Source organism: Protopterus annectens, chromosome 1.part1, assembly GCF_019279795.1.
Source record: "Protopterus annectens isolate FY-2018-M chromosome 1.part1, PAN1.0, whole genome shotgun sequence".
Lineage (NCBI taxonomy): Eukaryota > Metazoa > Chordata > Ceratodontiformes > Protopteridae > Protopterus > Protopterus annectens.
This window is the reverse complement of record NC_056726.1, coordinates 450,174,373-450,186,547: the sequence shown is the minus strand read 5'-3', so window position 1 is coordinate 450,186,547 and position 12,175 is coordinate 450,174,373. Positions and strand designations below refer to the sequence as shown.

Below are 12,175 nucleotides of genomic sequence, written 5' to 3'. Positions count from 1 at the left end.
AAAAGGACAACTCACTGTTGTGGAACATTTGAGAGACATTTTCAAGCTTGCACCCAGGAATGTAATTATTTGAGAGGGTACCAGTTGTGATATTTTTCATTTATGGTGTACCCTAGGCATGTTAGAAGCCTTTTTACAAATGCCAGATGTTGAAGAAAAGTGTCCTTGTCCTCTGCCTGAATGAGACAATCGTCCAAATATGGATACATTTGAATGTTTCTTTGTCTGCAAAATGCAATTACTGGTTCCAGGCACTTTGTGAAGACCCTGGGTGCAGTAGATAAGCCAAAAGGCAGTGCAGAGAACTGGTAATGCAAATAGCCTGCTATGCCGGACCAAGACTTTGGACCTCAGGCCGACTAGGGAACTGCCTGACGGCAGGATAACCAAAGTGTAATGACTGCAGCAGTGTAACACGATGAACATCTGGTAATGCAAATAGCCTGCTTTGAAGCGGAGGTATCTTCTGCAAGATTCCCTGATTGGGATATGCAGGTATGCCTCTTTTAAGTCCAGAGTTACCAACCAGGCATTCTTGCCTAGCATAGGCAGCAGCTGTTGTAGAGTCAGCATCTTGAATTTTGGAATGTCCAGGAAAGTATTTAGAATGGATCAGTCCAGAATTGGACGCCATGATTTGTCTTTTCTGGGTACCAGGAAAAGTCTTGAATAAAACCCTTGTCCTTTTTCCTTTTCTGGTACTGGCTGAATAGCCCCCATATCCATGAGGGACTTGACTTGTTCCATATCCATGAGGGACCTGACTTGTTTCTGGGCCTCTGCCCACTGATTTGGTGGCAGATCTGGCCATCCGTTTGCAATTGGCAACGTGTGGAAATGAAATCTGTACCCCTGGGATACTATGTTTAAGACCCATTTGTCCTGGGTAATTAGATGCCAATTTTGAGCATGAAGTGCTAGTTTTCCCCCCAAAGGGGCTGCCAAAAGATAAGTGCTTGGAGATGGCAGAGGAAAGTCATTGAGACTGTTTACTGTAGGGTGGTGCTTTGCTACCTCCTGATTTGGAGGTGGAGGCACCCCATTGCTTTGTCCTGTAAGATCCTTGTGACTGAAACCTGAAGCCTTTGTGTTTGACCTGAGCGACTCTGTTGGACACTGGAAAGGACCAATTCTTTGTAGACCAGCGCCTACTGAACCTGGGTGGCTACACTTGTAAGAAATATTTTACAGTTTGCATAGATTTAGCTTTGTCTTCCGTCTTTTTTAAAACCTCTTCTGCCTTATTACCAAACAGACTGTCCTGCTGTGTAAAGGAGCATCCAACAATTCAGCTTTAACATGATCAGGCAGATTTTGCTCCTTGAGCCAAGCATGCCTTCTTATCACAGATCCAGTTACGGCGGCCCTGCAAGAGGCCTCCAAGGAATCAAAACCACATTGCAAAGTATGCTTTCCAACTTCTTCAGCTGAATGCAATAAGTCCTGTAACTCTCTATTTTCCACACAATCAGAGATCAACATCATTTTCTGTTTCAGTAAGCCCATAACATGCTGTTGATATTTAAGCATATGAAATTGGCAGTTCAAAGCCCTGATTGCCAGGGTTGCAGACGTATAAACCTTCTTACCCCATCTATCCAGCGCCCTGGAGTCTCTATCTGAAGGTATAGGATTTTTGGCTGTAGAAGCCTTAACACCCTTGGGACCCTAAGAAATAGTTTCAGGGTCAGCTGCAGGATTTTTGAAAATAAATTTGTGGGAGTCAGGAACCCTGTAATATTTGTCTGGTTTACCAGGAGCTGGAGGCAGGGAATCAGGAGCCATGCTGGATTCTGAGTAAACATCATCAACGTCTAAAGCAGGAGATATAGCCAAAGGCCTATGCTGAGGAATAAGAAAATCTCTAAGTCTCTTTTTGGATTCTGAAAAGTCCTGACTCTCCCAATGAAAATGTTCCCTTAAAGTATGCAAAGTCTCTCCAAAAGAGAAATCCTCAGGAGGAGAAGCAGAAGGGATGGATTCCTCTGCATCAGAGTCCTCATAAGGTGGAAAAGAAAATTCCTGATCAGAAGAGGAATCAGAAGAAATGGAAACCTGATCTGAAGATTCATAATCAGTACTTTGCCTAGGCCTCTTAGCGGGGGTGGGGGTGGGGGTTGGGAACACCTGATCAAGGTAATTAAATCCTCAGCCATTTTGATCATTTGTTTTTTAGGCATAGGGACCTGAGCATGTGGCTCATGCGTCAGTTTTTTAGACATAGAAGTAGGTTTTGGTCTTGTTTTTGATGGTGTCGGTTTAATATACAAATGTTGAGGCCTGAATTATTAACGTTTACTGACATCGGTAAGGAGCAAGAAAAAGTTTCCCCAACGGGGTACTTAGCTTTAGTTTGAAGACTTCGGTTCTGAAACTCGAAAACGATAATTTCAGGAGTCGGCCGACCGGCACTTGCGAACTGCTTCTGCTTTGGGCACCATGCGGCAAGAAAGACTAATTAAAATGGGGTCGGCTGCATGTTTTATACCTCTGATGACCTGATGTCATGGAAGAGGAGACAGCAACCGATGCAGGACCCAAGACTTTGTTATTCAGGCCGACTGAGGGCAGCCTGCCAGCAAATTACCCAACTGTAATGACTGCAACAGTGAAACATGAAGAACATCCAAGGAATTGGAAGGAAATAGTTACAGAGGGAAAGGCAATAGAATGGAATTAGGCCAAAAGACATTTGGACTGCATGCTAGAGACTACCTGCTCCAACAGGGACTGATATCAGAGTACATGCAAACAGAAAGGGATAAGGAAATCCTAAGTGAAATGCCTGCTCTTGAGTTTCAGTTGAATCTAGAACAGAAGCTACTGTTAAAAAATAAAAATAAAAAAAGGATAATTAGAATGGCATACAAAATATTATACAATAACTAAGAATTGATCAGAGGATATTAGAAAAGTTTGGGAAGAGCAACTGGAAAAGCAATTTACAAGGGACCAATGGGAGGGCATATGTATGGCTCCTAAGTAAGCAACAAAGTCCAGAAAGTTTAGGATTTTTGGTTGGAAGTGTTTGCAGGAAGAAAGAGGTAACTGGAAACATATGCATTGGGAGTATAATGAGTTGGCAGATTTTAAAAATCCCCTATAAAATACTCTTGTCGTAAATATTGGGTAAGCAAATAGCTGTAACTAAGGAAGGATAAGCAGAGGTGCAGTGGTTAGTGCTGTTGCCTCACAGCAAGAGGTTCTCTGGTTTGATTCTCGGCTGTGATACCTTCTGTGTGGAGTCTGCATGTCCTCCCTGTGTTTGTGTGGATTTCCTCCAGGTGTTCTGGTTTCCTCCCACATTCGAAATGCATGCATCTGGAACATTTCTCCCTACAGCTCCACTGAAAATGGGCTCCGTCCCAATCAGACTTTCCTGGTAAACAAATAATTAATAAATAAATTAATTAAGTGATTTTTTCTGAGCTGGGCTACATGATATGAATTGACTAGACTTAGTAAGGACTCGTTAAATTTAATTCTGTTGACTGCCAAAAAAAACAACTACTAGAAAATGAAAATCAAAGTCTACACCAATGACATTGTACAAGGGATAAAAGAACTGGAAAAGGGACCTTTAGAAAAAGGAAGGAGCAAATTACATACAAATAAATCTAAACTGTGGGAACAACACATCCAGAATAATGCTCAGAAGGAGGAGTGGAGTTTAAGGGAAGGTAGGATTTGAGCAATTTAGAATTTATGTAATGTTGGACTGATGATGGTTATAGAAACATATGTGACATGTAATGTACATAAATGAAAAATGTTAATATGTTTTTTTTCTATTAGTGCGTGTGTGTCTATGTCTTAAGTGATAATATAATAAAGGTATTTACAGAAAAAAAAAATATAGGTGCTGGGTCAGGTCTGGGATTAATGTATAAAAACTTGTAAGATGGAGGAACTTTATACAATCTTTCTTAGGGGTAAACAGGCTGACTATCAGGGAAACCACAGACTGTGACAAAAGCATCACACAATGCTAACAGCACTGGGGGAACGGTAAAGGTAATTTGAAATTACAACTGTAACAAATCATAATATTTTCTGAGGGACTAAGAAACCTTACTATTCTCCCACTGGAAATACTGGTTCATCCTGGCAATAGTTTCAGAGAAAAATAATCCCTCTCAGGGAGAATATGATATCATACTCTCCTCAGAATCTGAATTCACAATCTCCTACAGATTCCTGTTCTTAAACCTCTTCAATGAAAGAGGAATCCCTTTCTCTTCTACCAGACACTACTTTACAAGAAGGGTCAAGAGCCTGCTCAAGACCCTGAAGCCAAGCCTAATAAATTATTCTTATCCAGAGTAACGGACATAGGAGAAGAAAATTTCTTAGTTTTCTGTCTCTCTCTCTCTCTCTTTTTTAATACAGAAAAATATGGAAAAACCTAGTACTGCCAGCAACAGCTTTGCCAGTGATGGGCATAACATTCTGGCTAAGAAGGGGCAGATTCCCTGCCCCATGACTGAGAATAGTGGCTCTTCCCTTGCCACTGAGGGGACCCCAACAGCTGCTGAGGATGTGGAGAACTGTCTGTCCATACAGGCTATACAGACTACACCAGAAACAGCTGAAGAAAAACATGAGACAGCAGAGTCACCCAGCTGTGGCTGATGCAAATTATCAGCCTGCTGTGGTGGCAAAGGCTGCTTAATATTCTTTTTCGTTCTGTGGCTGCAAGGTCTGATCAAAGAACTGCTCCATGGTCAATCTGACAATAGTGCTTGCTTACCAGGGAAACTTAACAGCAAGTCAGTAAAACAGGAAAGTCGGGGGGAAAAGTAACTTTTCCCCCGGGGTGGGAGGAACACACTAAAAAGCAATTTAGGTACTTTCTCCAGCCCAGGAAGTATAAAAGTAATGTTCCCCAAAGGGTACTTATCTGCCTAACAATGGTTATTGGACCATCATTCCTCAAAGGCCTGCTGAGGAGTGCTCAAGAAAGCTTTGAAGGGCTTGGCACCCAAACTTCACTTTTTAGTCGGCTCTGCTTGGGCTGACTAATGGTTTGGGCATATGGAAGGTGCTCTGAAGCTTTGGAAGCCACGTTCTATGCAGGATATAACCCATATAGCTAAGGGTACTGCAGCAGTGATCAATATGAAAAACATTAACTGGTTCACTATCATTAAATGTTTTATTACCTACGTAATTCTGTACTGCACTGAAAGACTATTGTTAAATATTTATTATGGTGGAAGGACATTCTGCTCACCTCAAAAAACATTAGCACTAAATAGCCAGTGTATGTGACGCAACAAGTTTCAACCCCAACTGTTCATTTCCATCAACTCAAATAAAAGTCAAGCTTAAAATAAAAAAAAAATTTCAAACTACTGGAAGTCAGCACAGCTTTTGCAGATGAATCCTTTTGACAATGAGGACAACCACTCTCTCTAAATTTAGGCCACTGAACACTAGCTCATTGTTTGACATTGGGCATCTTTGCCTTCAAATCAGCATGCCTGAGCAGTAAAGTAGAAATCAGTTCTACAATGTGCCTTCTGACGATGACTATCTCAGCTCCTGACGTCTTAATAAATCAATGTAGTAACTTAAAATACACAGCAAGCCAACAGAACAAAAAGAAATAAAGTGCAGTCTGAAAAAAATTATGTTGTGTTAGTGCAAAGCAACAACCATGCACTTCTTCATTTAGTACTCACTTTCCCCACCAAATATTTGTTCTTTCCAGATTTTTCTGCTCGGCACTTGTCAGTATGGCCTCCAAGTCAATATAACAATCATCATCCGTCTTTAACAAAAGACTGAATTCTTCATGCTCTACTGACCTGTGGCAAAGAAAAGAAAAATAGGTGCACAGACATGATTAATATGGAAGAGCTTGAACTATGCAGAAAGTACAGTTGTGTACACTTACCATAAATGTAGACATTCGAGTGTATTCACTGTTGCAGTCATCACCTTTGGGTTATCCCTGCCAGGGTAGCACTAGGCTGGCCCGAATACCAGAGACTTAGTATTTCTGCTTCGGTTACTGTTGCTTGAGGACTGAAGTCAGATTGTCAGTAGTATAAAGTAAGGCACCCGGACGCCATTACATCAGTTTTTCTTGCCCTAACCTGTCAGGAGCCCCCAAGTAGGAGGCCAGGCTCTGGTGGAAGAACCTCACCAGTGGAAAATAAATACCAATATGTTCCTTGTAAGGAAAGGAGAACAATAAGGAAGAATGGTAATAAAAGGAGAAAAAGAAGAAAGGGGGATGGAGGGAGAGAGACCAGGACTGCAACAGTGAATACTCTCGAACATCTACATTTATGGTAAGTGTACACAACTGTACTATATTCTTCGTGTTTCACTGTTGCAGTCATCACATTTGGGTTGATTCCCAAAGCTGAGGACATGGGTGGAGGCAGTCAGGGAAACTAGGGGCTGGCTAGGATGCCCTGCAAGATTGCAGAGGCAAACCCTGCCCTGGATTTGGAAAAGAGAGATAGGTGGTAATGCCTGGTAAAAGTGTGAACAGATGTCCAGGTGGCAGCCTCCAGGATGTCCCTGGTGGGGACTACCCTGAGGAAAGCTGCAGAGGTGGAGGCTACTCTGGTGGAGTGTGTCCTAACCCCCTTCGGGGGAGGCTCTCCATGCTGTTTGTAGCAGAATAGATGCAGTGTGCTATCCATTTGGAAATGGTTTGTTTGGAGATGGCTTTGCCTTCTGCCCCTGTAGCAAAGCTAACCAGCAACTGATCAGACTTTCTGAAGGGTTTAGTCCTGTCTAGATAGAATCTGAGCTGTCTGTGCACATTTAGAGAGTGAAGAATCCTTTCCCCCTTGTTCTGGGGATTAGGAAAAAAGGTGGGAAAATAAATGGATTGGTTGAGAGCCACACTGAACACCACCTTGAGCATGAAGGAGGGGTTAGTTCTGAGGGATACCCTGTCTGCATGGAAGATGATGAAGGGTTCCACAGCCATGAGTGATGCCCACAAGGAATGCTGTCTTCCAGGAGAGAAATTTTAACTCCGCAGAAGAAGCTGGTTCGAAAGGGGGCAGGGTGAGCTTTTCCAATACAAAGTTAAGGTCCCAAGCTGGTGTTGGTGCCCTTCTGGGAGACCTCAAGTTTCTAACCTCTCTTAGGAGCTGTTTGATCAAAGGGTGTGAGAAAAGGGGCTGCTCAATGTGAAAATGAGCAGAAATAGCAGAGGCATGAAATTTTTATAGAGGAGAAATAGAGGCCACTGTGTAGTAGGTCAACTAAGTAATCCAGGATGAGAGAGAGGGAGGGCTGTGCCGTATTGGCTCCCTTAGCCTAGATACAGGTCCAGAACCTTTTCCATTTATCAGCATAAGACTTTCTGGTGCTAGGGCGTCTGGCCTAACGGATAACATCCAAAATCTGTTTACTGATGTTGGCAGATTGATTTGGGGTTAGGGAACAAGCCAAGCTGCCAAACTGAGTGTCTGCAGTTGGGGATGCATGAATTCCCCTTCCCTCTGGGTCAGGAGGTTTGGAATCTGAGGAAGATGCTATGGAGGCAGCGCGGACAGGCTGCGCAGCAAGGGGTACCAGTGTTGCCAGGGCCAGTCTGGAGCTATAAGAATGGGCCTTGGGTTTTCCTCCCTTATTTTGAGCAGTACCCTGGGGATGAGAGGTAGGGGAGTAAAGTTATAGACCGATAGAATGACCCAAGGGAAGGACAGGGCTTCCACTTTCCAAGCCATGCAGTAATGCTACCTGGTGCAGAATTTGCTGAGCTGATGGTTGGTGTTGGAGGCAAAGAGGTCGACCTTCTGGTTCCCAAATTCTGAGTTTTTAGGGTGAAGATATTTCTGCTGAATTGCCACTCGTGTGGGTCCAGAAGATTTCTGCTTAGTTGGTCTGTCAGAGAGTTAAGAGAGCCTGGTAGGAATTGTGCTAACAGGTTTAGTTGCATGGCAGAGACTGTGTGCCAAAGGGTCATGGCCAGCCTGCATAGAGGGTAAGAGTAAGTCCTTCCCTGCTTGTTGATGTACCACATCACAGTGGTGTCTGTTTTGATCAGGAGAGCCCCTGGAGAGAGAAGGGGGTCGAAAACTATCAAGGCGTGCTGCACAGCTATCATCTCTTTTTGACTGATGTGCAAAGGGATTTGCTGTTGGCTCCATTGGCCCTGTATTCACCTGCTGTCCAGGTGTGCACCCCAAGCATAGTCTGATGCATCTGTGGTGAGGGTCTGGGTGGAGGGGGGGGAGGCAGTCCCTTGTTGAGGGAGCATGCTGTTGCCCACCAAAGAAAATCTTTTCTGAGGCAAGGAATCATAGGTAGAAGAGTTTCCAGGTCTTGAGAGTGTTGACACCAAAGGCTCTTTAGGTACCACTGAAGTTTACTCATATGCAGTCTGGCATACAGAATGAGTAGTATGCAAGATGCCATGAACCCCAGAACTTGCAGGATCTTCCTTGCAATTAGCTGGGGTCTGGTGGCTAGTTGAGAGAAGTAGGTTGTCAGGAAAATTTGTTTCTCTGGTGTAAGGTATGCCATCTGGGATGCTGTGTCCAGACTTGTTCCCAGGAAGATTATCCTTTGGGTAGGCACCTGCTTGGATTTCTTTTCGCTGACTGTGTACCCTAGAGAGGTTAGGAGGGTCTTTACAAAGGCCAGGTACTTGAGCAGCTTTTCCTGGCTGTCTGCCTGAATAAGGCAGTCGTCTAAGTACGGGTAAATCTGAACGTTTCTTTGTCTGCAAAAGGCAATAGCCGGAGCTAGACATTTTGTGAAAACTCTGGGAGCAGTAGATAAGCCAAAGGGAAGTGCAGAGAACTGAAAGTGTTGAGATCCTGCCCTGAAGCGGAGAGATTTCCTGCATGATTCCCTGATAGGAATGTGGAGGTAGGCCTCTTTTAGATCTAGGGTGGCTAGCCAAGCGTCCTTGGACAGCATGGGTAGCAGCTGCTGGAGGGTGAGCATTTTCAATTTTGGGATCACCAGGAAGGTGTTTAGAATGGATAGATCGAAGATGGGGCACCAGGTGCCCTCTTTTCTGGGTACCAGAAATAGTCTGGAGTAGAAACCTTGGCCTATCTGTTCTGCAGGAACGTGCTCTACTGCCCTCATAGAGAGCAGGGAAAGGATTTGCTTTAGAGCCTCTGCCCACTGATCTGGTGGTAGATCTGGGAACCCTTTTGGGGTTGGAAGGCTGTGGAAGGAAAATTTGTATCCTTGAGAGACAATGTTCAGAACCCAATGGTCCTTGGTAATGGTGGCCCAGGTGCTTGAGTGAAAGGACAGTTTGCTTCCCAGGGGTAAGTGAAGGTGGGCAGAGGGAGGGGGTGGAGTAGGTGAGTCATTGTGAGTTCTTACCATAAGGGGGTGGCTTAGAACTCTCTGGTTTTGAAGTGGAGGTAGTCCACTGCTTAGATCTCTGCATTCCCTGTGGCTGCTGTCTGGGGGGTCTGTTTCCACGGGGCCTAGGCTGGGCCAGTTTACTGGGAGCAGGAAAGGACCAGTGTTTGGAGGGACAATGCCTGCTGAACCTAGGGAGTTGGACCTGCAAGAAATCCTTAACTGTTTGCATAGATTTTGCTTTTTCTTCCATCTTTTTTAAGACCTCTTCTGCCTTAGTGCCAAATAAGTTATCTTTGTGCAAGGGGGCATCCAACAATTTAGATTTGACATGGTCTGGCAGGGGCTGTTCCTTAAGCCATGCATGCTTTCTAATGACAGATCCAGTGACTGCTGCCCTGCAAGAAGCTTCTAGGGCATCAAAACCACAGTACAAGGTGTGTTTAGTTACTTGACTTGCAGAATGCATTAACTCTTGTAAATCTTTAGATTCTGCCCAAGCAGGAAAGGAAGACATTTTTTGTTTAAGGAGTTCCAAGGTATGTTGCTGAAATTTCAGCATATGGAACTGACAATTTATTGCCCTGATAGCAAGAGTAGCTGAGGTGTATATCTTTCTACCCCATCTGTCCAATGCTCGGGAATCCCTGTCTGAGGGGGATGGATTCTTAGCAGAGGTTACTTTAATCCCTTTTGGCCCTTAAAAAATGACCTCAGGGTTAGCTGTAGGATTTTTAAAACGATATTTGTGTGAGTCAGGGACACTGTAGTACCTGTCTGGTTTTCTGGGAGCTGGAGGAAGGGAGTCGGGAGTCAAGCTGGATTCGAGGAAAACATCCTCCACAACATCCAGGAATGAGGGGATGGCCAAGGGTCTGTGTTGTGGAAGATCTAGGAATTCCCCGAGTCTCTTTTTAGACTGAGGGTAGTCCTGACTCTTCCATTGGAAATGATCCTTTAAAGTATGCAGGGTTTTCCCCAAAGGAAAAATCCTCTGGGGGAGAGGCTGAAGGAATGGAATCCTCTGCATCAGAATCCTCATAAGTGGAGAGGGGTTGCATGTCTTCATATTCAGATGCATCAGATTCTTCTGACTCTTGTTCAGACAAAACTACAAGGGACAGATCTCTTTTCCTTTTGGAGGGGGTAGCTTGGCTTCCCCTGATCAGCATGATAAGTTCTTCCGCCATTTTAAGCATTTGAGACTGAGGCAAGGTAGCAGGCGCCTGAGAGTGGGTCGTCGGTTTCTTGGGTGTGGTTTGTACCCTGGGCCTAAGAAACTCTGTCATTTTCGGTTTGTGTCAAGATTCGGTAGTGCGAAGGACTTCCTCGGAAGCCGGTGCCTGCTCAGCAGCTCCGGACCCATCCAAGGTAGAGACAACCGCAGGATCCTTAGTCGAAGAAGAGATCTGCAGCATACTGGACTCCAAAAGGGTCTTGGTAGCAGCCTGTGAATCAAGAGAAGCAGGCATCAGGGGCTGTGAAAGCGCCTGAGTACCTGAGAACTGACGACTAGCTTAACAGAAGCCTGGTCGGTAGGTTTGGACCTGTGCGGTCTGTCTCTGTCTTTATCTTTACGTTATTTCAGAAGATCTGCTGTCGAATGGCTTACCGAAGCCATATCAGAATTCGAGGACTATAAGCGAAAATATCTGGCTACAATAAGGGCCCAACGACAGATAGTTCTGGCATTGAACAAAGCACAGAAGCGACAATGGGGGACGTCGTGGTCTGGGCCTAAACAAATGATGCAGTAAGAGTGGAAGTCTCGGTGTGGTACTTGCTTTCCACAGGCGAGACAATTATTAACTTTTTCTGACATTGGTTAATGCAAGAATAAAGGATCCCCAGTGGGGTACTCAGCTTTAGATGACTTCAACTTCAATTCAGTAGATGAAAACTCAGGTAGCGGCCGACCAGCACTCGTGCAAGCTGCTTCTGCTTCGGGCTCAACAGCAAGAAAAAGACTGATGTAATGGCATCGGCTGCCTTGCTTTACACTACTGACGACCTGACATCAGTCCTCAAGCAACAGCAACCAACACAGAAATACTAAGTCTGGTATTCAGGCCGGCAGAGGGCTACTCTGGCAGGGATAATCCAAATGTGATGACTGCAACAGTGAAACATGAAGAACATCAGTACAGTACTGGCACGTCACAAATCTTCCTTTAATGCAATACCCATATCAAACTGGCAGCATATATTATAAAACTGAAAATATGAGGGATCCCATGTATAAAGCAGCAAGCTGCAATTAGGAACAATCTGTACTTTCAAAGAAGTGTCAAGCTATTGTTAGAAGGCTAAGCTACTATGGTCTAATACAAACACACACACAGAAACACATAACAGGCAAACTGTCTGTTGGCACTTAAATTCTGAATATCAAGTACAGCCCCACTTGCAGTATGACTGGGTGGCGCAAGTCAGAGAACCTTGTTGGGAGGCTTATGTAGGTCCTCGGGCCGATAGCCTACTACCTACCTATGAAATGGACAAGTAACAGTCCTATTACTAATCCCTACACCAAATAATGTTGCTTCTCTCTGCTTGCCAACCACCAGCACCCCCTCCTACAAGACTTATCATTTCCAATCCTCCCAAAATCTTGTAACTTTTAGGGCAGGCAGTGCGGGGCCATCATCCAAGTAGCCAAGGAGGACTTTGTGCCCCCACCTGCATCTGTGTCGCTTCTGCATGTCTCTGAGGGAGAGGTAATGCTCTCATCTCAATAGCTTTATGGCTTGGCTTCACCCCTCCACAACAGGTCCGTTCATTCTTCAGTTCTAAAACCTAAATATCCTGTGGTCAGGGAACTACACAGCATTGCTAACCTACACTACATGCTGGGAATAAGCATGTTTCTGTTAAA

The 12,175-nt window shown here is 44.5% G+C and overlaps 1 protein-coding gene across 8 annotated transcripts in view; it reads right to left on the bottom strand.

Annotated features, from left to right (window-relative positions):
* The window catches only part of B3GALNT2 (beta-1,3-N-acetylgalactosaminyltransferase 2), a 1,092,678-nt gene that overhangs the window by 318,683 nt on the left and 761,820 nt on the right, over nucleotides 1–12,175 (bottom strand). For all 8 annotated transcript variants that reach the window (XM_044075837.1, XM_044075856.1, XM_044075828.1 and 5 more), the window contains one exon: nucleotides 5,685–5,810. In XM_044075837.1, coding sequence (XP_043931772.1) covers nucleotides 5,685–5,810 — 126 coding nt within the window. The remainder of the gene's footprint in view (nucleotides 1–5,684; nucleotides 5,811–12,175) is intronic.